This window comes from Lissotriton helveticus, chromosome 6, assembly GCF_964261635.1.
Source record: "Lissotriton helveticus chromosome 6, aLisHel1.1, whole genome shotgun sequence".
Lineage (NCBI taxonomy): Eukaryota > Metazoa > Chordata > Amphibia > Caudata > Salamandridae > Lissotriton > Lissotriton helveticus.
The window spans coordinates 2,119,868,872-2,119,896,735 of NC_136067.1; the positions used below are offsets into that span (position 1 = coordinate 2,119,868,872).

Consider the following 27,864-nt stretch of genomic DNA (forward strand, 5'->3'; position numbering starts at 1 on the left):
CGACCTGTAGAATTTGGAGAATCTTGTAAACCGTCCTACGCTTCTTGGGATCATTCAAACCACAGATATTCCATGTGACACAGCGTAGCCTACCCCCCCCATTCAAAAAGTAGAAAAACCAACAACCAGCAAGACTCGATTTACTAATAGTACTGTACAGAAAAATTACTGGACCTCTGAACAAGAATATACATAGCGTAGACAATATTTCAGTCATTAGCGCATCAATCATGTTTCCTAAACACAAAAAAGATACTAGAAACAGAAACAGCCTCCTGAGCCCCCGCCACCAAAACACCCCCCCCGAACCCCCCAAAACCACCCCCCACCTTCCCAACACCCCTCGCCCCCACCCCCCATGTAGAGCAACAGGACCATGGTCCTATTGATGGTCAGGTTGGTGAGACCCACTTTCTCCCGGAACCGGAGACCCCCCCCCCCCCTCTGTTGAAGCACTACGGAAGACCTGACCGCCAGATAAACAAAAAAGCCAAAGAGAGAAAATCTAGCAAACTATCTGTCAGGTCATGTAAAGTCACTAATCTTTAAAGTGAGCAAACATCCCATCCCGAGTAAATCCGAATTTAGTGCAACAAGTTAAATAAGGCAGGTTAACCTAGATAGTCACAAGAAACTCCTTGGCCAATATCTCTGATGTAAAGTATTTAGTCTGACCTTTACAGATCACTTTCAACATAGAAGGAAAGTAGAAAGGCTTAAGCACCCTTAGCCTGGAACAAGGGCATCAGTTGACGAAGGTGCCATCACCTCTCAACTGTAGCTGGACAGAAATCAGGCTGCACAAAAAATTGACATCCCTTCGCAGTTCGCTTTTTATCAGGTCTGGCGAGATCAAATATGTTCTCACGTGCGAGAAAATTGTTGAAGCATATCAGGATGGCGCGTGGGAAGGTTTTATTGGTACCAGAAGCTGAGGTTTGCTGCTGCTGAAATGGACACCGGTGTGCCCGCTGTATTTCTAAATTCCAGACCCATTGTGTAACTTCTGGGAACGCCTCCGAAAAGAGCTCGACTATGAACTGCCTAGCATCTTCGCCTTCTATATTTTCTTCGATTCCTAAGACTCTAAAGTTGTTTCTTCTCGCTCGATTTTCTAAGTCCGAGAGCTTCCATAGGATATCAGTACGTTGTTACTTAATAATAATAATAATAATACTGGATTTTATACAGCGCGAACAGCTACCTCACAAGGAGGTGTCCCGGCGCTAGAAGTTCACCGATAACCTGGGCCAAAAGGGGGGAAGCTAGCGTGGCTGGGTGAAAAGCCAGGTCTTTAGCAATTTCTTAAAGCAGGGTTCGGTTGGGGCCTGTTGAATTGCTTGTGGTAGGGAGTTCCACAAAGCGGAGACATTCGCTGAGAAGGTCCGACCGCCTAGTCGGGCCTTCTTAGCACGTGGGACAGCCAGTAGAACACGGTCATTGGACCGTAGTGCGCGGCTTTGGGAGTATCTTGGGAGACGGTTTTTCAGGTATTGTGGGCAGGAACCATGCAAAGATCTGAATGCAAGCGTCAGCGCTTTGAATTTTGTTCTGTTGGCAACTGGTAGCCAGTGCAGGGTACGAAGATGCGGAGAGACTGACTGCTTAAACGGGATTCGCAGTAACAGTCTCGCAGCCGCATTCTGAACTACCTGAAGCTTGTGAGTCAGGTATTTAGGGAGGCCAAGATACAAGCCATTGGCATAATCCAGTCGTGAGGTCTCTGTTGTGAGTTCTTTCTGGGCCACCACAACATCCTCTAACGCCGAAATCCGCTCCTCAGCTTCCCCAACTCTGGAGGCAATGTCAGTACATGTTTTCACCACTCGGCGCAAGGAGTTCTGCATTCTATGGCACGCCCCCTGTGTACGAATGTTCTCCTGTCTTGTAGCCTCTCTGTGGGTGATGGTAGTTTGGTAAATTGTTGAGAGGGTAACTTCCTCAGAGGTTTCTGTTGACGAGCCAGAGGGATTGTCAGGTGTAGCTCCACTGTTCGTTACAGCTTGGTCTAATACTATATTCTGTAGGCAGGCGGTATTTATCAATCCCTTGGGGCAGGGGGCGTTTTACGAACTGTATTAACAGCGCTCGCAGCATTCACATCCTTAGAAGCCTCACTAAGGCGCTAATCCCCTGATTCACTGTCGTAGTCAGACCATTCAAGTTCAGCATCAAACTCCGGATCCTCCTCCACTGATGAATGATCCGAAACTGAATAAAATGTATCCGTGGCCTCAGTGCTCTCTGACCCCCTTGAATCGAGACCAGACTCTGGAGTAATGACTGTACCATTTGCAAACAACAGATTAGTGCCTTGCTCCAGGAGAGAGACCGAATGGGCATCAGATTGAATACATGGCTAAACTACAGTTCCCAGCATACATTGAGAAGGAGGTATGGGTGCAATACTAGACATATCACTTGAATTTTGTATAAGAGTAGCACCTGAGTTGATATTGTGTGGAATTTCTGATGTAGTATTTATCTTTGCCTAGTAATAAATATCTTGTTGCATTATGCACATTCATAGGGTTTCTCTCATACGTGGACTATCTGATGTTGCGTAAGATGCTACTTTCTAATAAATGCCTTCTCGCATTCAGTGCAGTTGAATGTTCTCTCTCCGGTGGAGACTTTTTAATGTTGCTTCAGCTCTCCATTGATTAAAAATGATTTGTCACATTCTGTACATTGGTATGGTTTCTCCCCAGTTTGGACCTTTTGATTTTGCTTTAGCTGTCGATTTGTTATACATGCTTTGCCACATTCTGTGCATTGATATGGTTTCTACCCAGTGTGGAATTTCTGATGTAACATTAGATGTGCCTTTCTAATGAATGCCTTCTCACATTTATATGGTTTCTCCCCAGTGTGGACTATGTGATGTCGTTTTAGATCTTTATTTGTTATAAATGCTTTGTCACATTCTGTACATTTATATGGTCTCTCCCCAGTGTGGATTTTCTGATGTTGTTGTAGGTTTCCATTTGTTATAAATGCTTTGTCACATTCTGTACATGTATATGGTCTCTCCCCAGTGTGCAATTTCTGATGTAACATTAGATGTGCCTTTCTAATGAATGCCTTCTCACATTCTGCACATTTATATGGTTTCTCCCCAGTGTGGATTTTCTGATGTTTCGTTAGCCCTCCATTGCTTATAAATGCTTTATCACACTCTGTACATTGATATGGTTTCCACCCAGTGTGGAATTTCTGATGTTCCAGTAGATATGACTCTCTAATAAAAGCTTTGTCACACTCTGTACATTGAAATGGCATCTCCCCAGTGTGGATTGTCTGATGTTCCTTTAGACGTGACTTTCTAATGAATGCTTTGTCACACTCTGTACATTGAAATGGCATCTCCCCAGTGTGGATTGTCTGATGTTCCTTTAGACGTGACTTTCTAATGAATGCTTTGTCACACTCTGTACATTGATATGGTTTCTCCCCAGTGTGGAATTTCTGATGTTCCTTTAGACGTGACTTTCTAATGAATGCTTTGTCACACTCTGTACATTGATGTGGTTTCTCCCCAGTGTGGATTTTCTGATGTAGTTTTAGGGCTCCATTTGTTATAAATGATTTGTCACATTCTGTACATTTATATGGTTTCTCCCCAGTGTGGAATTTCTGATGTTGCTTTAGCTCTCCATTTATTACAAATGCCTTGTCACATTCTGTACATTTATATGGTTTCTCCCCAGTGTGGAATTTCTGATGTTGCTTTAGCAATCCATTTGTTTTAAATGCCTTATCACATTCTGTACATTTATATGGTTTCTCCCCAGTGTGGATTATGTGATGTCGTTTTAGATCTTTATTTGTTATAAATGATTTGTCACATTCTGTACATTTATATGGTCTCTCCCCAGTGTGGATTTTCAGATGTCGCTTTAGATCTCCATTTGTTACAAATGCTTTGTCACATTCTGTACATTTATACGGTTTCTCCCCAGTGTGGATTTTCAGATGTTGCTTTAGCTCTCCATTTGTTACAAATGCTTTGTCACATTCTGTACATTTATATGGTTTCTCCCCAGTGTGGATTTTCCGATGTCGCTTTAGCTGTCCAATTGTTATAAATGCTTTGTCACATTCTTTATATTTATATGGTTTCTCCTCTACGTGGACACTCTGATGCTGCATTATGGCTTTCACGGCAAAGAAAACTTTTCCACAGTCAGTCGATCAATAAGGTTCTTCTCCAGTATAACTTTCTGATGTTGCACTTGCTTTCTCTCCCTAATAAATGCGTTGTCACTTTCTAGATATTCATACGGTTTCTCTTCTGTGTGTTCTTTCTGATCCAGGTTAGCTCTTCCTTCGTAGTGCGAACAATATCAGACTTGCTTCAGTATGTCAGTGTGTTATTTTGTCAATGTTTATCAGGTGATCCCTAAGAGCCAAGTACAGACCACATTGGGCAGTTTGGATTTTCTGCTGTAGAAAGACTTTGGCGAGGCATTAGCCTTCAATGGAAGAAATTTTAAGGTGCACTGTTTTTACATCACTTCCTACACAACTGATGTTTAATTCCTTCACTTTTTTTGTTCATTACTGCATTTATTTCACCTGTTGGAAAAAAACAAACACTGGATAAGCTTAAATGGTGGGTCCATCACGAAATTCTATTGGCATTTAATGAGACATTTAATTCACCACATAGACAAGTGTGCTGAAGAAATTCTAGATTACACTTTCAATGTAAAGATGCCATAGGCAGAGCAAGGGCATATGATCCTTTCTTGACGCCCTCCTATCGCGGAGTGTGGACTCAAGGAGTAACCAAGACTCCATTTGAGTCTTTTGTGCAGCACCACAGTTCTTCTGACAGCGGTTCTATGTAGATCCAAAAGAGTCGGATTTGATGGGGCCAGAGACTCAGCACTTACGTCCAAATGGGCCTTATATGTGAGGGAAACTTCAAAGAGTAGTTTTGAAGTACACCAGTATCGCTTTCAATCCCAGCACTCACTCCAGACTACAAAAAGGAGTAATCATTCCTTTATATGGGGACAGTCTACTACCCTGTGAAGGGTAAGAGTGGGCCCCTTCCTCCCATCTGCCCAGAAAGACCCATCGGGATGCAGATGGATGCAGATACGTGCTAAATCACACCCAACCATTGCAGTGTCTGTGACTCTCTAGAAGGAATACACAAAGGGGTCGGTCACCTAGCCCAGACGTGTACTAGAGACAGGGTGTAAGGCACAAAGAGCAGTACAAGCAGAGTAAAGTCCACTTTCTAAAAGTAGTATTTCTAAAATAGTAATGTTAAATCCGACTTTACCAGTAAGGAAAATGCTACTTACCAGTATGCATCTGTTCTTAGCATGTAGAGCTGCAGAGTTGTACACTTAGCATTAGATCGCCACCTGGTGGTGGGCTCGGATGATCGCATGTTGTTGTCATCTTGGAAGAAGTCTTTGTAGTCACGAGATAGGTGACTCCTCCCTTGGACGATAGTGACTATGGGCATCGGCTCCATCCTTAGATTGTTTTTCGCCATGATGGGAAATGATGGAGTTAGTAGAAGTAAAGAAAAAAGATGTCCATGCGTGTGCATCTAAGTAAGATAAAACTGGAACAGATACAGGTCCCGGGGAGGCGGGAGGGCGTGTACAACTCTGCAGTTCTACATGCCAAGAACAGATGCCTACTGGTAAGTAGCATTTTCTGTTTGAGGCATATGAGCTGTAGATTGTACACTTAGCATTGATTGTGCAGCAGTGTCTCCCCTAGCGGCGGTCACCTGTATCTGTTGCAGTAGTTTGAAAGAGAGTTTTAAGGACAGCTTGGCCTACTGCAGCTTGCTGCTTGGCTTGCACATCAACACAGTAGTCTTAGTGAAGGTGTGTGTTGTAGACCATGTTGCAGCCTTGCATATGTCCTCTAGGGGGATGTTTCCTAAGAAAGCCATAGAGGCTTCTAGTTTGCGTGTTGAGTGCGCTCTAGGAGGAACTGTTAATGTACGTTTTGCGTTTTGATAGCATATTTGTATACATTTTACAATCCACCTGGCAATCCCACCTTTAGAGATGGGGTTGCCTTTATGAGGTGGAGAGAAAGACACAAAGAGTTTGTTTGTTTTTCGAAAATACTTAGTCCTATCTATATAGTAGAGAAGAGCTCTTTTAACATCTAATGTGTGTAGAGCCCTTTCTGCTACAGAGTTTGGGTTTTGGAAAAACACAGGTAATTCTACAGATTGGTTTAAATGAAAAGGAGTTCTGACTTTTGGAAGGAATTTTGGATTAGTTCTTAAAACCACTTTGTTACGATGTAGTTGTAAAAATGGTTCTTGTATTGTAAATGCTTGTATTTCACTTACTCTTCTAAGAGAGGTGATAGCAATAAGAAAAGCTATTTTCCACGTGAGGAATTGCAGTTCACATTTATGTAAAGGCTCGAAAGGGGGTCCCATGAGTCTTGCAAGAACAACGTTTAGGTTCCATACTGGAGAAGGTGGCAACCTGGAAGGGATGATTCTTTTTAATCCTTCCATAATGCTTTAATTGCAGGCACTCTGAAAAGAAACAAGTGTTGTCTGTTTTGTAATTATGCTGCAATTGCTGCAAGGTGCAGGCGTATGGATGAATATACTAAGGTACACCTTTGTAAATGTAAAAGGTAACAAATAATATTCTGGATGGAGACATCCAGGGGATCAATGTGGTTATTGTTGAATAAATGGCGAATCTCTTCCATTTAGCAGCATAACAAGCTCTGGCAGTAGGTCTCCCGTCCTCTTTAATAATGTTCATACAGGCTGGTGGTAGGTTAAGATAACCAAACTCTAAGACTTCAGGAGCCAGATCGCCAGATTCAGTTGATTTGGGTCTGGATGTCGGATGTCTCCATGGTTCTGCGTTAGCAGGGATGGAGTTAGTCATAGCTTTTGGTGTGGAACTAGAGATAGTTCTAGCAGTGTGGTAAACCATGGTTGGGTGCCCATGTGGGAGCTACTAGGATTAGTTTGAGAGACTGTTGTCTGAGCTTGCGTACTACTAATGGTATTAGTGGTATTGGCGGAAACGCGTATGCAAATCTTCCTGACCAGTTCATCCATATTGCATTGCCCTTGGACAGCGGGTGTAGAAACCTGGGGACGAAGGTTAGGCATTTTGAGTTTTCGTGTGTGGCGAACAGATCTTTGTCTGGATGACCCCACTTGTGAAAGAATGGTTGGATAACCTGCGGATGTAGCTCCCATTCGTGAATTTGTTGTGTCTGCCGACTCAACAGATCTGCTATCTGATTGTGAACTCCTGGAAGGTGCTCTGCCAACAGATATATGTTCTGTGGAATGGCCCATCTCCAAATGTTCTGTGCGAGCTGGGACAGTTGTAGCAGGTGAACAGCAGCTGTATACAATGATATGTGCTGGGAAAATGGTTCGCTTCTGTTTGTCGACGACGTTTCGACCTTCAAAACAATGTGGAGTCTCTTCAGGACTATTGATGAAGGGACATCTAAATGGGAATGAAATAAAAAGAGCATATGGCCCATATACCGGCACAAATGCGAAAAAAAGAAAATAAAGACAGTTGGATAAAAGGTACCTGAATTTATGATTGCGCAGCCTTGTGAAAATGATGTGCCACACATGAAGAATAGAGGGTTTACTCACATGAGGACCCGTCCAGGTACTATGATTGTGAGAAAAGAAGCAAAGAAGAATGTTGCAATTACTGATAATTGGACAATGTGCTGTTTATAATCAAATACAAGTTTCACTGAGGTTCTTACCTCAATGTGAGGACAGGCTGTCAATCCAATAGGATATGTAGGTAGGCCAGAGGAGCTCAATTAATTTTACGTCACAGCCGTAGCGTTGTAAAATCCCTTTGTGGATTAACACCGACAGTGCACTGGGAGTTTCTCTGGCAATTCAAATAATAATGATATAGAGGTCAGTATGCTAAAAGAAGGGCTGAGGGCACGGGCTAAGCGGCCTGGATGTGCCATTACTTACCTCGGTAGAAGATTAGAAAACCGGGACAGTGCTCTGCGTGTAGATTCAGAAAAAGCAGCGTCAGTCAGCTTGATCGGGTACAATGACGACTGCAGCAATGGACATTAACCCACTGAGCTATCAGTTAGTTAGTTAGTTAGTTAAAAAGTTCTTGATAGAGCGCACTATGACCAAGCGGCTTCCTGGCGCTAGAGTTAAGGACTGAGGAACACAAAAATCTGCCGAGCAGGAAATCAGCAGGAGTACGCTTGGGAAAACAAAAAGGTATTAAAGGCCTTGCGGAATTGGGAGTAAACTGGAATAGATCTAATGAACAGAGGAAGGCTGTTCCAAAAACGAGGGGCTAGTACAGAGAATCTAGGACCTCCAGTTTTGGATCTGCGGACACGAGGGACATTGAGAAGGGCCTGATTGGAGGAGGGAGTGTAGGGACTGATGAGGGAATTAATGAATGCCGGGGCAGTGCGGGCACGGGCCATGAAGGCCAAACATCCCATCTTTAACAGGGATCTCTGGCAGATAGGGAGCCAGTGAAGAGATTTCAAAACAGGAGTGATATGGTGGAACTTGGGGAGATGGTGGATAAGACGGGCGGCCTGATTCTGAATAGCCTGAAGGCGCCGTAGTTCGTAGGCCGGGATGCCCACGTAGAGGCTATTCCCGTAATCAAGACAGGAGAGAATCATTGCCAAAATAATAAGTTTAAGAGCATCGGGAGAAAAGAAACGGGACACTTTCCGAATAATCCAGAGGGAAAGGAAGCAGGAAGAGACAACTGAACTAATCTGGGCATGCATGGAGTGGTACCGACTGACTTTAATGCCCAAGGTCTTTGCTGAAGCCCCTGGTACTGGTGAGGGGCCGAAGATGGAAGGCCAAAAGGCGGCAGACCAAGGGGAGATGGTAGGGCCAGTCAGGACCAACTCCGTCTTGTCCAGATTAAGTTTAATTTGATTATGGTTCATGCACTCAGAGATGAAAACTAGGGTAGAGTGGAATTTAGGCAGAGAGTCCAAGGGAGAGGAAAGGTCAAATACTAACTGGAGGTCATCCGCATAATTATACACGGAGACCCCCATGTCAAGAAGAGAAAGGATAAGGGGGTGAATATAAAGATTAAAAAGAAGAGGGGACAGGGAGGATCCTTGGGGGACCCCGCATGGAACCAAGCGGGAGGGGGTAGAAAAGCCAGAAAGATGGACCGCCTGAGTCCGTTCTTTAAGAAAAGAGGCGAGCCAAGAGAGGGCAGTGCCCCGAACGCCCGCTGCGCTGACACGGCAAGGATGGAGTGATCGACTGTGTCAAACGCAGCAGACAAATCAAGGAGCACCAAGGCTTGGGGTAAGTTGGAATCAGCCTTGCTCTTTAGCTCGTCTAGAACGGACAGGACCACTGACTCAGTAGAGTGGGCTGGGCGGAATCCCGCTTGGTGGCAGGCCAAAAGATGGTTGTCCTCAATAAAAGTAGAGAGACAGGTTGTGATGTAACTTTCCAAGATCTTCCCTAGGTATGGGAGAAGGGAAATGGGTCTAAAATTAGACGGAAGGGAGGGGTCTAAACCAGGCTTTTTTAAAATAGGGAAAACTATGGCCGATTTGAAGAGTTTCAGGACTAGGCCAGAGGAAATAGAGGCATTAAGAATGGAAAGGGGGGGGGGGGTCAGGGCAGTGAATGAAAAGCTCTCTCAGAATGCGAGCTGGAGCACAGTCAGCCGGGGAGCCTGACTTCACTTTCTGAAGGAGAGCAAAAAAGGAATGCATAGAGATAGGGGGGAACTGATCAAGAGAGAAGAGGGCGGAGGAAGAGCAGAGGAAAGAGATGGCAAAGATACTGAAGGGATGTTAGATTTGATCTTCGCAATCTTTTCTATCAAGAAGTCATTCAGGGACAAACAGAGAGATTGGGAGGGAATAAGATTAAGGTTGGCCCTATCAGAAGCGACTAAGTTGCGAACTATGGAGAAAATCTCTTTGGGCTTATTGGCTGATGATGTGATTTTCTCCGAAAAATAAATAGTTTTAGCTGAGAGGATAGCCCTCTTGTAGTTAGCTAGGAGGGACTTGTATTTAGTTCGCAAGAGAGGACAGTAGTTACGCCTCCAATGGCGTTCAGAACGCCTAAGGTCCAATTTAAGAATTTTCAGCAAGTCTGTAAACCACTTTTGGGCATAATGGGGGCGGCAGATCTTAACTTTCCTGAGGGGGGCAACCAAGTCGCAAGAAGAGGACAGCCAATGATTCACGGCGTCTGCTTGAAGATCAAGAGGGAGGTTAGAAAGATCAGGGGGAGAGGAAGTGAGGGAAGCATAGAGAGAATTGACATCGACCCAGTTCCAATTACGAGCAGAAATATTCTTGGGTAGGAGAAGTTTCTCCAGTGCACCAAGCTCAATGGAAAAAGAGATCAGAAAGTGATCGGACCAGGTGCATGGGAGAATGGTAGGGGAAAGGATAGTGTGACTGGCCGACCATATTTGATCTGTATAAAATCTGATCTGATCTCATCTGATCAGTATAAAATACAGTTCTGTAATATGCAGCAGACTCTCTGCAGGAGACGCATTAACCCACTGAACTATCCATATCAAATACAGTCCTGTAATATGCTGACAGACTCTGTACAGGAGGCGTATTAACCCACTGAGCTATCCATATAAAATACAGTCCTGTGATATGTTGACAGACTCTCTGCAGGAGGCGCATTAACCCACTGGGGTATCCATATAAAATACAGACCTATACTATGCTGACAGACTCTCTGCAGGAGACGCATTAACCCACTGAACTATCCATATCAAATACAGTCCTGTAATATGCTGACAGACTCTGTACAGGAGGCGTATTAACCCACTGAGTACACCATATATAATACAGTCCTGTGATATGTTGACAGACTCTGCAGGAGGCGCATTAACCCACTGAGCTCTCCATATAAAATACAGTCCTGTAATATGCTGGTAGACTCTCTGCAGGAGGCACAGTAACCCACTGAGCTATCCATATAAAATACAGCCCTGTGATATGCTGACAGACTCTTTGCAGGAGGTGCATAAAACCATTGAGCTCTCCATATAAAATACAGTCCTGTAATATGCTGACAGACTCTCTGCAGGAGGCGTATTAACCCACTCAGCTATGCATATAAAATACAGGCATGTAATATGCTGACAGTTTCTAATAATCCAAATCTGACCTACACTGTGCTACTCCCATTGGCATGGTCCGATCACAGTGCCATTTTATTTGAACCGAAAGGGTCAAAAGGCCTTCAACCGAGGCCTGAACCCATAAGGAAGATTGCAAAAAGAGCCTGGAAAAATGCAGATTGTTTGAAGAGAACCTTGCACCCTCTCCCCTCTGGGGTGGACGAGGCTACGTCGGCCTATACAGATTGGATAGACGTGGCATGCAATAAATTAGTTCCGGTTAAACATTGGATCCCTAAACGGGCCCAAACCTCAGCCCCCTGGTACTCGGATGATTTAAAAAACCTGAAACAGCCTGTAAAAAATTATAACGGGCATGGAGTAAAGGGTATAAAAGCAAGGATAGAGAACTGTATAAGCACAGTTTCAGAATCTATAAGGAACTATTCCTGGAAACAAAAATGAAAAACAAATTTCTCGAGCTAAATCCAGTCTCAAAGAACTCTTTAAAAGTATTACTAAACTTGCCGCACCAGCCCATAAGAGCTTAAGTAGTCCTGAATTGTGCGAAAAATTGGCTCCTATTTTCTAACAAAATGTAGAATGTATTTTTTCTACATTCACTTTAGCCCAAAAAGGTGAAAGAGTGCAGCCACCTAGAAAAGAACCTAATAGACCCAACCCTACACCAGTTTTAGATAAATTCTCATTGCTAGAAACATCAGACTCAATCAATCTTGAACTCTTTTCGATCAGGGTCAATAGACCCATGTCCGGCGTTTGTATTGAAATTAATCCCGGAAGTCATAGGGTCAGCTCTTACCCCTTTGCGCAACACCATATTCACCACCGGCATATTTCCCAGGGACTGGAAGAAGGCCTCTATCCTCCCTCTATTAAAAAAATTGACTCTGGTTCCTAAGGACCCAAGTTGTTATAGGGCAATTTCACGGCTTCCGCCTCCTGCAAAAACTGCTTACAAAGCTATGAATACCCAGCTCGATTTATTTCTTCGAACCAATAATCTACTCGACCAGTCTCAATACTGGTTTAGAGGCAAACACAGCACGGAGCTGGCCTTAATTAAATCTACAGAGGAAGTGAGGGAGGCCTTGGACTGTGGAGGCAAGGCAATACTGATTATGCTGGATTTGTCAGCGGCCTTTGACACGGTCCATCATGAAGCTCTGATGGACCGGCTGTCTGAAGCAGGGGTGCAGGGTGCTGCTTGGAACCTCCTGCAGTCCTTTCTATCTGAAAGAACACAAACAGTTGATCTGGACGACAACAACATGTCAAAGCAGTTTTCCCTCTCTTGTGGGGTTCCTCAGGGCTCATCGTTAAGCCAGACACTTTTTATTGTGTACGTTATAACTCTGGCATGTTTGATAAGATCCTTTGGCTTCCAACTCACCTCCTATGCGGACGACACTCAAATTGTCTTATCTCTTAGAGATGGGGATAAAAAGGAAACTGGGGCATGTTTTCATGATTGTCTGAAATCCATCTCAGGGTGGATGTCGACCAACTGCTTGAAACTAAATTCAAGCAAAACAGAAGTCATCATATTCGGGAATAACCCACACCTATGGACACCAGACTGGTGACCAGAAGATTTTGGTATTTGCCCTGCCCCCACCGGGAAATCAACAAATCTGTGGGTGTTCGTGCATAACAAACTTACGTTTAGTGACCACATAAGCACGGTGGTGTCAGCTTGTTTTCTGATACTAAGAATCGTAAGAAAAATAAAGCTTTATCTTCCAGAAGAAAGTCTCAGGACGGTGGCCACGGCACTTGTTATGGCACATCTGGATTATTGCAACAGCCTCTGTCCGAATGCCCAAAAACAGCACATTAACAGGCTTCAGATCACACAAAACACGGCGGCCAGGTTGTTAACAGGGACACCTACATTTTGTCAAAAAAGAACTAATACAACTACACTGGCTCCCTGTGAAAGAAAGGGTACGCTTTATGGGCCTCTGTATGGCATTTAAAGCCCTCAATGGAATTGGCCCGACCATCTGAGTCAAAGATTCAAATGATATGTTCCTGGAAGGACTCTTCGGACCACAGTAGCAAAACAAGTCTTAGTTCCTATATTTAAACAAGCATTTACAATGCAATAGGTCTCGCATTTGCAAAAGTTAGAGCTAATTGCATTGTAAATGACAAACCTTTTATTTATGTGTTGGTTTTGAAACCAAAACAGATAAATAAAAGGCATCATCATTTACAATGCCAATAGCTTAATCTCTCGCAAATGCGAGACCTATTGAATTTGCAATGCAATAGGTTTTGTATTTTATTTATGTTTCAAAAACCAAAACATAAATAAAAGGCATTCTCATTTACAATGCCAATAGCTCAAACTTGTGTAAATGCGAGACCTGTTGCTGCTCTGTCAACCGCTGATAAACTTTAGTTGTATTGCCCTTAAAATGATAACAGTGAGCGTGCATTACAATCAAATCTCTGAAGTGCAAATTGAGTAAAGACTGTCACAGCAGACACTGGTATTTGTGAACTATCCATAAAAATAATCTCTGCAAAACCTGCATTAACCCAATGAGCTGACTTAAAAGGACTTAAACCAACACATTACAGATCCTCGCAGCACACATATTTTTGATACGGGAACCGAGAATAGCAGAAGTCGATATGTGCAAAGCAGGCGCATTAGCCCCACTAACATCCTTTCTAGGATTATAATCTTCACCATCCTCATTTTTTTTTTTTTTTTTGTAAGACGTTTATTGGTATTCAATAGAGCAATACACATAGCGGAGCCTAAAACCCTGCGGGCCGGCTGCATCAGTACGGTGTATCATATTGGCAAACAGTCATAAAAAGGAAGGTACATGCTACCTTCGACCGTGACCCTAAAATATAAGTCATTAAATGTTTCCTTCTCATCACGTATGCTCTTAGTACAATTATACATTCAAATGACGTCTTGTTTTATCTTTTTATAAAGAGTAAACGTTTTTACTCAATAAGCCGAACAGGTCTCAACGGCGTGTCCCAAATTGTTGGCTGTGTCGTCAAAGATCATTTCAGTGTCTATTGTACTGAAACCTATAAAGTTCGCGGGCAGACCATGTGAGCGTTGCGGTGGAATAGAGGTGGTTAATACCCGTGCTCGGTCTATCCTCGTCGTAGTTCACGCCATCCGGTTAGAACGGCAAGGCCCCACGTGTTGTCTATGCATTGTGTTATGTATCATATGGATAAAGGATATAGCCTGAGTGTATATTGAGAAGACGCGACGTATGTCCGGCCTCGTGGCCGGTCAGGCGTCCAAATGTGTTTCCCGGGTGGGGCGTTTGGGTAAGAGAGGGCTATGTACGGGAGACGAGAAACCAAAAGAAAAATATAGGGTGAACGGGGGGATTCATGCGGGAGGGGGGCGGGGTGGGAGAGTGCATGTGAGGGAGCGACATCGGTAAAGGGGGCCAGGAATGTGGTGTAACAGTTTATGGACTAACGTTTCTCCGTGTGGGTGGCCGTCCGGACCCTCGGTCAGCGTGTCGGGCGTGTGGTACGGTCATTGGTCAGGGCGGCTGGGGGGAAGGCAAGCCTCCTCCGGTCTGTAAGCGCCGCGTCTCCGGTGCTCCGGGTGTGTGAGTGTCGTGAGGGGGGAGTACTGTCCGTGTCCCTGGCGTCTCCATAGTTACTCCATCCGTGTTTCCCTTCGTGTGGCGACCCCTATGCGAGCCCTCTGGTCGTGCCCTCTCTCTGTAGGGATCTCATGATGTCATCCCAGGGTTGTGCAATGGGGAATTGTCTTAAGCCCGCTATCTCTTCTCGGTGCAGTGCCACACTTTCTCCCCTGGCCCAGTTTGTGAAGGAAGCATACCAATATTTAGTGACTGGTGGTTCTCTCTTTTTCCAGTGTTTGGTGAGCAGCCTCTTGGCTGTGATGAGGCCTAGATCCCAATCTTCACCATCCTCATTATACATACTTTGCAGCCCAAACACCCTTGCTTCCTTACCCTACATTGATTTTGAGCCTGCACTTCAGACAGAATTTTTCTAAAGTATGCACATTAGCCCACTGAGCTACATTACTATCCACTGCATTGATGGGTCATGCTCAGGCAACTTGATGACTCGCTGAGCAGTTTATGGTAAACTACTACTCGGCAAAGATGCATTCATGTCACTGATTAGGCCATGTACGAACTGAGTTGCAATCCGCCGCTTTAAGTTAACACATTCAGCTTTGTTCTTCTGAAGGACACGTGTTTAACTATCATCTTCCACAAACTCGGTTAAGCAAGATAAAAACAAGAGATTAAAGCAGTTTGGCAGAACGTGAAAAGAGCAGCAGAGCTAAAACAACCGAACATCATCTGAATGAAAACTTGCCAGTTGAATGGGCCTCTTGTTGTTTGGGTCTCTGCAAATGACTTCCTCCTTTCCTGGCACTTATTGTTTGCAATTATATCTTTCACTTGTGACAGCAGCTCCTGTTCTAGAGACTGCCTCCAAATTGTCCAGGGTTGCCACTTTAGAGGTGGAAGAATGTTTTTCTGGGTTGCACATGTGCCAGAAACAGTGGTGCGAGTTCGTCGGCGCAGTCGGAGAGCCACTGTGTGAGGTTGCGGGCTGCTTCGTCGGGGTCCGTCGTGTTGGTGGGCGGGTTCTGGCTGAGGGTGGTGGCGAGCTGGTCGGCGGTGAGCTTGGTCCAGCTTCTGCGGGGAACCTGTTGAGGGTGGTGGGGGGTCGTGGTTCTCCTGAAGTTGAAGTGGACGCAGCTGTGGTCTGTCCAGTGTAGTCCGGTGGAGTGGCTGAAGGAGATGTGCTCCTGGAGGAGAAGACGGGGTCAAGCGTGTGGCCGGCGTAGTGGGTGGGGGTGTTCACCAGTTGCTTTAGTCCGAGGTTGGCGAGGTTGTCCAGCAGGGCGGCGGTGTTGCAGTCCTTGTTGTTCTCCAGGTGGAAGTTGAGGTCCCTTAGGAGGATGTAGTCTGTGGAGGTGAGGGCGTGTGGACTGACGAAGTCTGCGATGGCTTCGCTGAATTGTGTGCGTGGTCCCGGGGGCCTGTAGATGAGGGTGCTTCTGAGGGTGGTCTTGGGGTTTGTGTGGATCTGGAAGTGAAGGTGTTCGGCGGCGGTGAGGGTGTCGTCGGAGTTGGTCGTAATGCAGATGGTGTTTCTGTGGATGATGGCGATGCATCCTCCGGTTTGGTTGACGCGGTCCCTACGGGTGATCTTGTAGCCATCCGGGATGGCTATGGCGATGTCGGGGCCGAGGAGGCGTTCATCCAGGTTTCCGTGAAGGAGAAGACTGGTTCTGTAAAAACGAACACGTACAGTCTCCTGAGAATACAGTCTCCTGAGAATACACGACCCGTGTTTGTCGTGCTTCTAGGACACGTGTTACTTGGTAGCTACCAATAAAACTTGATCTCTGACTGCGACTAGAAGACTCATTGTTTCTGTGGTCCGGAACAAGGGAGAACTCAGAGGTCTTCGGGTGTTACCCCCTGGCACCACCGGGTTCCTAAAAACCCGGCACCCGGCACCTCACCAGGGGTACAATATTGACAAAAAACGCAAAAACTACTGACACAAGAAAACACTAAAATACAATACAATTATGAAATGGCAAAAATTAAGGCAACAGCGGGAGGAAAAAATTAGCAGCTGCGAGGGGGCACCGACAGCTGGTGGGCCGTGCGGCGTGGGGGTGTCCTGGGGTCAGGTCACACTCGCCTACACCGCGCGGGCATCATTTGAGGCCAAGTGGGAGGGAGGAGCAGCTGGGAGGCGGGAGCGCGGCGGCCAATGGGGTCACAGAATACAAAGGGGGCGGGCCGCGAGGGAGCAGCGGCGGGAACCGGGGAGAGGTCACACCAGGGGTACAATATTGACAAAAAACACAAAAACTACTGACAGAAGAAAACACTAAAATACAATACAATTATGAAATACCAAAGATGAGGGCAACAGCGGGAGGAAAAAACAAGCAGCAGCGAGGGGGCACCGAGGTCAGGGACGAACCTGTGGCGCTGGGGCAGAGACGCGCCTATAGCTGGTGGGCCGTGCGGTGTGGGGGTGTACTGGGGTTAGGTCACACTCGCCTACGCCGCGCGGGCTCCATTTGAGGCCAAGTGGGAGGGAGGAGCAGCTGGGAGGCAGGAGCGGGGCGGCCAATGGGATCACAGAATACAAAGGGGGCGATATCAAGCGGCGACGGTCCAAGCCAGATGTTCGTGAGGAGCTTCGTGTGAAAATTCCGGAGGACGGCCAGCCACTTCAGCGACCCCTGTATGTCGACGTGGTTCCGAAGGTCTTTGCTGCGAGGTTTGGACCCAGTGATCCTTGGTAGAGCGAAACGATAGATGAGTCTTCTAGCGACGTCACCGATCTTCAAATACTTCAGTTAAGTATAAGTGGAGCGTCTCCCAGTCCTTAGTTTGTCCTTAGTTTTTGGTATCCTTGAGATACGACTTGATTTGGCACTTGCAAGCCCCAAAGCCGAAGGACTCGTGTTTTCACGAGAAATATCGTAATAGATAAACCTTTGAAGTTTGAAGCTAGACTAGTGAGCGAAGATGCCTGGTTTTAGCAGACTTGGAAACTTGTTTTGTCTTGGTTATAATAAGGACTCCCGATTAGAGGATTCCTGTCCGGTTCCTCCAATTGGAACTCCAACGTATGAGCTCTATATAAAGCATGGCGTAGGTCCTATCACATATAATGAAGTGTGGATAAAATACACCCTTAAGGATGGTGTTTTAAAATGGCCCCAATATGGTAGTTTCGACTCAGAAATTCTAGATAACCTAGAGGTCAAACTGTTCAAAAAGAAAGCCCGACCGGCGATGTTTGACTCTTTCCGCTTATGGCGTAAAGAGGCCAAACAAAAGGAAATTAAATTAGAAAAGAAGAATAAGAGGGAAAGAGGTATTTCAGTAATGCAAGCCGCGATAAAATTTAAAGACAACGAAGAGGATCGAATAAGTGAGCAGTTGCACAGGCAACGTAAAATGGCAATAGATAAATGCTATCCTGTTTTACCATCTCTTCAGCAAGAGACAGTAAAAGAGCGTGAGAAAGATCCATTAATGACACATTTGCTGAGTTCGCCACCACCCTATGCGCAAAATGCCACAGCACCTCCGCAACCTTTAGTTGCACCTCTGGTAGCTGTTATACCAGCTCCTCTACAGCACTCACCAGCTACTCTTCAGCTGGCTTCTATTTCTCTAGTGCAGCCTCTTCAAGGCTCACCAGTCACGTCTACTTCTCCTACTATTCCTTCTACAACTCCGCCTAGCGCACCTTCTATTTCTTCCGATACTAGTTCTGCGAACGCTTCTGTTTCTGCTTTGCGTGACTCTGTTCTGACACCAGTTATTCCTCCACTTTCACCTTTCGTCTGGCTTAAAACGGCCAGCACTGTTACTAACATTCCTTCACCACTTTTTCGGTCGCCTAAAACGACCCCTAATACGGGACTAAGACAGTTACGAAGCCAAATGCCTGATTATCGAGAGAGGTAATGCCTGAATAAGTTAGCACGGAATTGGGCTCTGGATACAGCCAGATACGATGTAGAGTCCGTCATGAACGTTTTCTGTCAATGGGATGAACCGACGCAAAGATATGTTTTTGAACAGATGTGTGTTTTTCTGTGTGAGGATTTGGAAGATAATGGTCAAGAGAGCAACGCTCGAGAGTTGTGTAAGGTAGGATTTAAATTTGGGGAAGGCATGATTGTAGGTCCCGATGTCGACAAAGCAGTTGAGGTATTATTATCATATCGAAGCACAGGTGGTAACTCTGGGTCATCGTCTGAATGTGGTACGTCTAGTAGGAAAAGAGCGAGACAGTACCCCATGAGAGAGGTTCCTCCGGTGTGGAGGGAAGGCGATGCAAATGTAGTACCGCCAATTCTGCCTCATTTCCAGCGTGTATGGGTACATGTCCCCTGAACACGATCGGAAGTATTAGCACTCAAGCAGTCACTACCTGACCCTCGTAAGAACCCAACTGGGTATTATAAGGAGTTATCGCAAACTGCAAACTCATGTATAATGAATTTAGCAGATGTAGACATGTTATTTGGGAACGTTGTTCCACATCCTTTATGGAGCAAGATACGTCATACGGATCACGATCAGGAACTAGGTGACTCATGGGCGAACATTGCGACCACAGATGCTAGACAAGTCGGTGGTTTTAAACCTGAGCCGTTAATAGCTGAACTTCCCGGTAGAATTATAGCATACATGAAGACAATAATGCCTGAAGTACGCGTAAATTGGGACAAGCTATCAGCATGTAAACAAAAGAAAGATGAGAATGTGTCTGACTTTTTCACAAGATTTGAGGAAACATTCACCGACCACAGTGGTCAAGATATGGCTACCGAGGGTGGCCAAAGATTGTTTGTAGACAAGTTCGTACATAATTTAATGCCTGAACTGTGTAATAAATTGAAAGATTCAGAGAGTGCTTGGGCTGTCTCTACGTCAGCACAGATTTTAGCTACAGCCCAGTACTATGAAAATAGGCGTAAAGACGAGCTAGACAAGGCAGATAAAAAGACGAAAGATTTGAAAACTAAGGTTCTCCTCCAGCAGGCCTATCCGCCTCGCACGGCTAGTCAGCCCGACTATCAACCACGACAGCAGTATTCAAGGAACGCGCAAGGTAACGAGTTTTCCCATCAGCGTCCTACATATGGCCCGAATCAATGTGCGTATTGCAAGGAAGAGGGTAATTTTAAGGATAATTGTCCGGCTCTTGCGCGACGTTTAAACGGTGCTCAAGGTGTAAGGGGAAGAGGTGTTCAGCATGCCCCTAGAGGTAGAGGCCGTGGAAATTTCACTCAGAATACAACTTCTTTTCCGCCTCAGAAGTCCATGAATAGCTTGGACCAACAGAATAATTCATCGTCTAAGTCAGCTCAGTACTATGCTGACGACTATTACGCTGAACACGAAAATGAGGGTAACGATTGCTAGGACAGCCATGGACAAAGAGAGGGAGTTGTCTCCGTTCCGGTAGATCAGAATGGACCTTATGTCGAGGTGATTACCTCAGGAGTGTCAGAGCCATTTCTGCTGGATACTGGTGCTACAAAAAGTTCTATCATGCACTCGAAACTTCCTGGCGCACCTTTGTCTGGCGAAATGAATGTCTCAGTAGGTTTCTCTGGCGCCCCTGTTAGAAACCCGATCTCTAGTCCTATATCCCTTTCTGTTGGCCCATGCGAATTAAAAGCACCCCTCATTTTGACAACAGGTTGTGGTGAAAATTTGTTAGGTTTGGATTTACTAAAAAGGTTATATGCGACCTTGTACTGTTCTCCCTCGGGATTACAACTTACTTTAGGCAAGAAGGTCATTTCTTCGATGTATTTATCAAAGGAGAATATTCCAACTGAATTATTATCACTTCCTGATATACTCTGGGCTAATGGTTCTAACGATGTAGGTCGTTTGGAGATAACACCATATGTCATAACGGTGAAAGCCGACGTTAGGTTGCCACGTATTCCCCAATACAAAATATCTAGCGAATGCGAAAAAGCGTTGTTGAATATTGTTCATGACTTGATTGATAAAGACGTCATCGAAGAAACGACAGGAAATGTCTGTAACAGTCCGGTTTTGCCCGTCTTAAAACGTACTGATCCTTCACAACCCCCTGTGTATAGGTTCGTGATCGACCTCAGAGAAGTAAACAAGATAGTTATCCCACAGTTTCCAGTCGTCCCCGACATTACTGCTTTATTGACAATGGTTCCAGCTTCAGCAAATTGGTTCTCAGTGATTGACCTGAAGAACGCTTTCTTCAGTATCCCGATCGCCGAGGAAAGTAGAGATATTTTCGGATTTAATTTAGGAGGACGAAGCTTCCGCTTCAAGTGCGCTCCTCAAGGCTACTGCGAAAGCCCATCAATATTCAGTCAGGCCCTGAAAACACAACTAGACACGATTGTTCTACCAAGTGGTTCAACTCTGATTCAGTACGTAGACGATCTGCTGATCGCTGCAGACACTGAAGAAATTTGCAAGGAAGCTACGTTATCATTATTGCATCCCTTATGTGACATGAAGCACAAAGTCTCCCTTTCCAAACTACAATTTTGCCGACAAGAAGTAACCTACTTAGGTCACGTCTTGTCGAAGGAGGGAAGGAGACTGACACCAGAAAGAATACAGGCAATTGCAGAACTAAGTGCCCCAAGGACACAGAGAGAAGTTCGAGCTTTTTTGGGCATTACATCGTACTGTAGACAATGGATACCGAATTTCTCACTACTAGCTAAACCTTTGCTGACACTACTCCGTAAAGATACGCCCAATCCTATGCCCTGGTCTGAAGATTGTCAGACGAGTTTTCACAAGTTGCGTGATGCATTGTGTTCAGCCCCTGTGTTGGGAAACCCCAACTACAGTAAGCCTTTCACATTATATGTCCATGAGAAGGAAGGCTGTGCATTGTCAGTCTTAACACAACATTTTGGGAACAGACAGCGCCCATGCGCGTATTTTTCGGCAACTCTGGATCCCGTGGCTAAGGCACTACCAAGTTGTCTGAGAGCCACCGCCGCAACAGCTGTCTGCATCCGACAGTCCGCTGGATTAGTCATGAATAATACTCTGATCGTTATGGTTCCGCATGTAGTAGACATTTTACTAAACAGGACGAAGACACAACACCTTACTAGCGCTCGACTATCCAGTTACGAACTTACGTTGCTAGCAAGCCACATCCCCATAAAGAGGTGTGATACACTGAATCCCGCAACATTATTACCCATTTCGACAGGAACAGACAAGATTGATAAACATGACTGCTGTTTTAGGACAGAAGAATAGACAAAAGGGAGAGTAGACTTACAGGACACTCCCCTTCCCGAATGCAATGATGTGTTACACGGACAGCCAATACGCCTTTGGCGTGGCTCACAGTTTTGGGAGATTATGGCGTGAACGTGGTTTCCTTACCTCACATGGTGCAAAGATACAACATGGTCAGCTAGTTAATGAACTCCTTGAGTCACTGACCATGCCACTACAAGTTGCCATTATGAAATGCAGTGCACACAAGAAAATTCAAGACGATATTGGCCACGGGAATGCATTTGCAGACGAGGTTGCGAAAGAGACCGCAAGGGACACAATGAGTCGAATGTATGTTGCAGGTCCCGCTGGATGTATTTCTGATGTGGGAATGTGTGAGGACACCATTGAAAGCGTGAAATGTATACAAGCTGAGGCCACTGAGGATGAGTTGAATGCGTAGAGAAAAAGTAGGGGTAGATTGGATGCGAATGGCTGTTGGGTCGAATTATCGGAACACCAGCTATGGCTACTACCTAATGCATACGTACTTGCAGTAGTAACAATGGCTCACGGCATGGCACATATCAGTTCGAAAGGAATATGTAAGCTATTGGCCCCAGTATGGCAGAATAGCAATATCCCAAAATATGCAGAAAATATGGTCAGAAACTGTATGATATGCCTAAAACACAATCCCGGTAAAGGAACTCCAACTCCAGCTGGTCATTTTGCGCCTCCTACGTATCCGTTCGAGGTTTTGCAGCTCGATTTCATCCACATGGAGAGGTGCAACAATCTAAAGTATGTGCTCGTTGTTGTTTGCGCCTTTTCAAGGTGGGTGGAAGCATACCCCCTTAAGGACAATACCGCCTTGACAACTGCCAAAGCCCTTGTCAAAGAGTTTTTCCCTAGATTTGGTATGCCTAGAATTGTCTGGAGTGATAATGGAAGTGAATTTATAGGACGAGTGATGAAGAGAGTGTGTGAGTGTCTAGGCATACACCAGAAATTCCACGCTGCAAATCACCCCCAATCAGCTGGATTAGTAGAGTGCTACAATGGCACTTTGAAACTCAAGCTAGCCAAGATCCAAGCCAGTACAGGTCTTAAATGGCCTGACGCCTTGCCCCTAGCACTCTTGTCAACTAGGATGACTGTCCATTCCAGATTAGGTCTTAGCCCCCACGAGATAGTGTTTGGCCGCCCAGCCAACGTCTGGGGCGTGCCAAGACCAAAGAAACTCCGTGAAATAGAACACCCCGTACTGCTCGATTATTTGTGCGAATTGACAGCTAAATTGCGTGTTTTACACCAACAGGTTCACAGTTCCTCTCCGCCAGCCTCTGACGATCCAGCTCATACAATCAAACCCGGCACGTGGATTTTGGTGCGGAACTTCCAGCGCACCAGCAACGGACAGCCGAGGTGGACCGGACCGTATTTGGAGCTTCTTTCTACGAGGTCAGCCGTTCGGGTGGAAGGCAAAAAGAACTGGGTGCATGGGACCCATTGCAAACGGGTCCCTCTGCCCCTTCCATACGACCGGTGGGTCGATAAAGGACTTGCCGACTCTGAGACAGAATCCGTACCTCGTTTCATCCCTTTCAGCGATGCACGTTTAAAAGAGACTGGTACCGAGAAGGAGAGTGATCGTATTTTGCAAGGACGTGTGTCACCATCAATGCAATTGGACACTACCGAACCTGAGACATTGTTTAAAGACCACACCGTACCTGAGAAGCGACGATACGACCTGAGATCCAGCCCCAGAGACTAATAAAACCTTGATCTAATGTGATTTCCCTTTTCCCCCAAGAACTATTTTTATCTTCCAGCTCTCTCGCCCCAGGGAATTAGCTCATTTTTGATTTTCGAACCGCCATCCGGTTCCGCTGCTAGGGTCGCGGTTGAAGTGTCGGGAGTGCAACCAAGGAAGTTTTAGGTCCACGGTTCTGGTTGGTCCGAGGGAGTCACCCCGGACCGAACGGAGCGCGCTCCCTGGCAGAATCGACCTACCACCGCGGGCAGCAAGTAGAGGATGGAGTTTCCAAGGGTAGAGAGACCTGTCAAACTTACGAACTTTAAAAAAAAAAATGTGTACTATACTGTCCAAGAGAAGGTTTTTAATAATATGTGTTCTAATGCTGTTTAGCGCTGTGATGCTTTTGATTGGTTGTGCTCTATTCGTATTTCGAGTTTCCCTATTCCCAAATGACACTCTGCCAACGCCTCCTTCCACTCTCTCCCCACACTCTTTTCACCCTCTACCTGAACACGAGTCTGCCAGAAGGCTCGAATTTTTAAATAACTCTTTCATCCAACTCCTGCACCAACACCAGTCTATAATGAACACATCAAACTGTTGGATATGCGGATTCATGCCGCACACGACTGATAAGGGTATCCCGTACTTCATCCTGCCATTTAGTTATTATGGTTCTCTATGGGCTTTTCAGACCATGTTCCTATTCGCCCTAGAACCATACCCGACCCGTTCCACTGAAAGCAATTCCAGTAACAAGGCACTAATAGCAGGGATAAGAAATATGAGTAGGGATATCGACACATATCTGACTATCCCCAAAGATGAACTGACCCCATACACTCGTTGGAACGTAACCAAACATGGCGTTTACCTGATCAAGAGCCAGGCAGCCAAGAAATCCCGCCCAGTTTGGATAGTGCCCCACCGAGGTCACCTATGTTTACAAGGTATTGGTAGGGATCCTACAGCACAGTTAGGAAAGAGGATTTGCACGGAAACCTATGTGCTCGCCTCCCGAACTTCCCCTATGCTCTTAGCAGCCAAAGGCACGTATTTCGTCTGCCACGACCAAGCCTATACGTGGTTACCCCCTGACTTTTCAGGCACGTGTTTCATCTCATTTCTGCTGCCTCCTACCTACACGGCCCGAGCAGATTACCATCGGACAAGGACAGCTAGAGGTGTCGTGAGTAAAGACGACACCGCGGGTCAGGAATTCGCTGACTTCGCAAAAGGTTTTCTGCCATTTTGGGGGCCTATGGTGAACAGCAGGAATATCCGCCAGTTAGCAAGGATAGTTGAATCCGCCGTGACTACAACGGCCGGAGCACTTGGCAATTTGACAACCGAGCTTCAGTCGGATCGACTTATGACCCTTCAGAACCGAATTGCCCTTGATATCATACTCGCCGATCGTGGTGGTGTGTGTAGAGTCATCCAATCCAGTTGTTGCATATTCATCCCTGATAATGCACCGACAGTATACCAGGCCATCTCTAAACTACATGAAATATCTGGTTCCCTTCACGTTGAGAAAGGGGATCGGTCCTTGCTAGGGTGGTTCTGGGGACTGATCGCTGCCTGGGGATGGAAAACGCTAATCTTCATTGGGATGATCTTAACACTTCTGTTTATGTCCTGCCTATGTGTCGAGTGCGCTCCTGCACTCTGTGGCCTCTGTGCTACTTCATGTGTACGGAAGCCTGCGTCAAGGGACGAACTAAGCAACAGAATGATGTTACAGCAGCATCTCCACGAATTCCTACATACAGATTTAGACTCAGATTAACATGATTTATTGCCTTACATAAGGGCAAAAGGAGGGTCTGTGGTTCTGAAAATGTGGACCCTATTCTTATCCCCATATCGAGGTCCAATACCTGTGTCACAAAATATCAACGTACCATGACAAATTTAGTGTCCAAGAACCGATAATGATTAGGACATCATTCCTGTGTATTTGCGCAACAATCGAGGGTTGCCAACGCCCCTAAATCGTAGTTTCCATCTAAATCCCTTAGACTCCATTTTGTGAACGGCATCCATCTTACGTCTTGCCCTCATGTTAAGTCAATTAAAGGTCGAGCTTGATCCAAAAGGACACGTCCACCTTCCCTGACTTCCCCCTGACCTGTCCAAACTGACTCCATTGCCTTAAGCCAAACCTGTTTGGGCAGCTCCCCGCCCAGTGGCCGAATACGATAACATCGACACATAACATTCCACAAACCATTCACCCCATACAGAACATGCTTTCTACAAACATGCACCTGTCCATACTTCTTCTTTATGGCCAGTTTTATGACTGGGTGGTACCTGCCTTTATTGGTGTTTCATCGATATCTGATGGGAGTCCCGGATCTTGCTGGGTAATCTGTCACGAACTGGACATCTAAAATATGGGCTTGCTTACGTGACGCCGCACTTTGTAATATTGCAGAAATATGTTTACAGCCATATCAAACTCAAGAATTCTTGCTTGAAGCCATTATTTCTGTATAAAAGGAGAAGACTGGTTCTGTAAAAACGAACACGTACAGTCTCCTGAGAATACACGACCCGTGTTTGTCGTGCTTCTAGGACACGTGTTACTTGGTAGCTACCAATAAAACTTGATCTCTGACTGCGACTAGAAGACTCATTGTTTCTGTGGTCCGGAACAAGGGAGAACTCAGAGGTCTTCGGGTGTTACCCCCTGGCACCACCGGGTTCCTGAAAACCCGGCACCCGGCACCTCACCAGGGGTACAATATTGACAAAAAACGCAAAAACTACTGACACAAGAAAACACTAAAATACAATACAATTATGAAATGGCAAAAATTAAGGCAACAGCGGGAGGAAAAAATTAGCAGCAGCGAGGGGGCACCGACAGCTGGTGGGCCGTGCGGCGTGGGGGTGTCCTGGGGTCAGGTCACACTCGCCTACACCGCGCGGGCATCATTTGAGGCCAAGTGGGAGGGAGGAGCAGCTGGGAGGCGGGAGCGCGGCGGCCAATGGGGTCACAGAATACAAAGGGGGCGGGCCGCGAGTGAGCAGCGGCGGGAACCGGGGAGAGGTCACACCAGGGGTACAATATTGACAAAAAACACAAAAACTACTGACAGAAGAAAACACTAAAATACAATACAATTATGAAATACCAAAGATGAGGGCAACAGCGGGAGGAAAAAACAAGCAGCAGCGAGGGGGCACCGAGGTCAGGGACGAACCTGTGGCGCTGGGGCAGAGACGCGCCTATAGCTGGTGGGCCGTGCGGTGTGGGGGTGTACTGGGGTTAGGTCACACTCGCCTACGCCGCGCGGGCTCCATTTGAGGCCAAGTGGGAGGGAGGAGCAGCTGGGAGGCGGGAGCGGGGCGGCCAATGGGATCACAGAATACAAAGGGGGCGGGTTATTAATGTAAGCAAGGGTAATTGCAGATGTGCCTGGTGGTCTATACACCCAAGTAAATAAATAAATAAATCTGCAGGTCTCCAAGAATAAGGCTTGTTTTTATACTTGCTCCTACTTATTTGCAAGACTTGTTTTCCTGCTAGTGAGAGGCTGATTGCACAAACGTGTTAAGAAGGTGCTGTAATTAGTACACACACACACATGCAAATGCCATGTGGAAATCGGTCCTCATAGCACGCTAGTCCTCACAGTGGTCTGTGTCTTGTTTTGGAAGTGGTTACCAACACTGGGAGGAGCTACCAGTGTATGTGAAAAAATAAAACGCACACACACTAAAAATACTTAGATTTTGAAATGTACTGATTTATGCAAAGAAGAGGAATCCCAAAATGACCCGGGTGCAGGTTTGTGTTTCTGAGCATGTTTGGAATGTGTCACGTGGAAGGTGAGTGAAGGCCCTCGACAGAGTGAAACGCTGGAGAATGACGTCAACAAGCAGCATCTCAGTCTGGCATAATGAGTGACGTGCCTTGGAATTCCAGCCACGGACGCCCGAGTCTCATGACAACGAACAGATGCCCCTCTATCCCACATATGAATGTGAGGGGAGGCTACCAGCAGAGCAACATGAGAGAGACAGGGAACCCATCACTCGAAGCTCTGTGTAAACATAGATCCGAGTAACGCTGCAGGACTGCGCCACAGCAGACGTTCAACCTCCAACAAGATATCCCCACCCCAGGTCTTTTAATACTTGATTTTTAATA

General features: G+C 45.9%; 1 protein-coding gene across 2 annotated transcripts in view; it reads right to left on the bottom strand.

Annotated features, from left to right (window-relative positions):
• Positions 1-360: 360 nt before the first annotated feature.
• The window catches only part of LOC144764095 (uncharacterized), a 42,871-nt gene continuing 15,367 nt past the window's right edge, over positions 361-27,864 (bottom strand). For both annotated transcript variants that reach the window (XM_078650261.1, XM_078650260.1), the window contains exon 2: positions 361-4,578. In XM_078650261.1, coding sequence (XP_078506387.1) covers positions 2,788-4,152 — 1,365 coding nt within the window. In that variant the 5' untranslated portion in view covers positions 4,153-4,578 and the 3' untranslated portion in view covers positions 361-2,787. The remainder of the gene's footprint in view (positions 4,579-27,864) is intronic.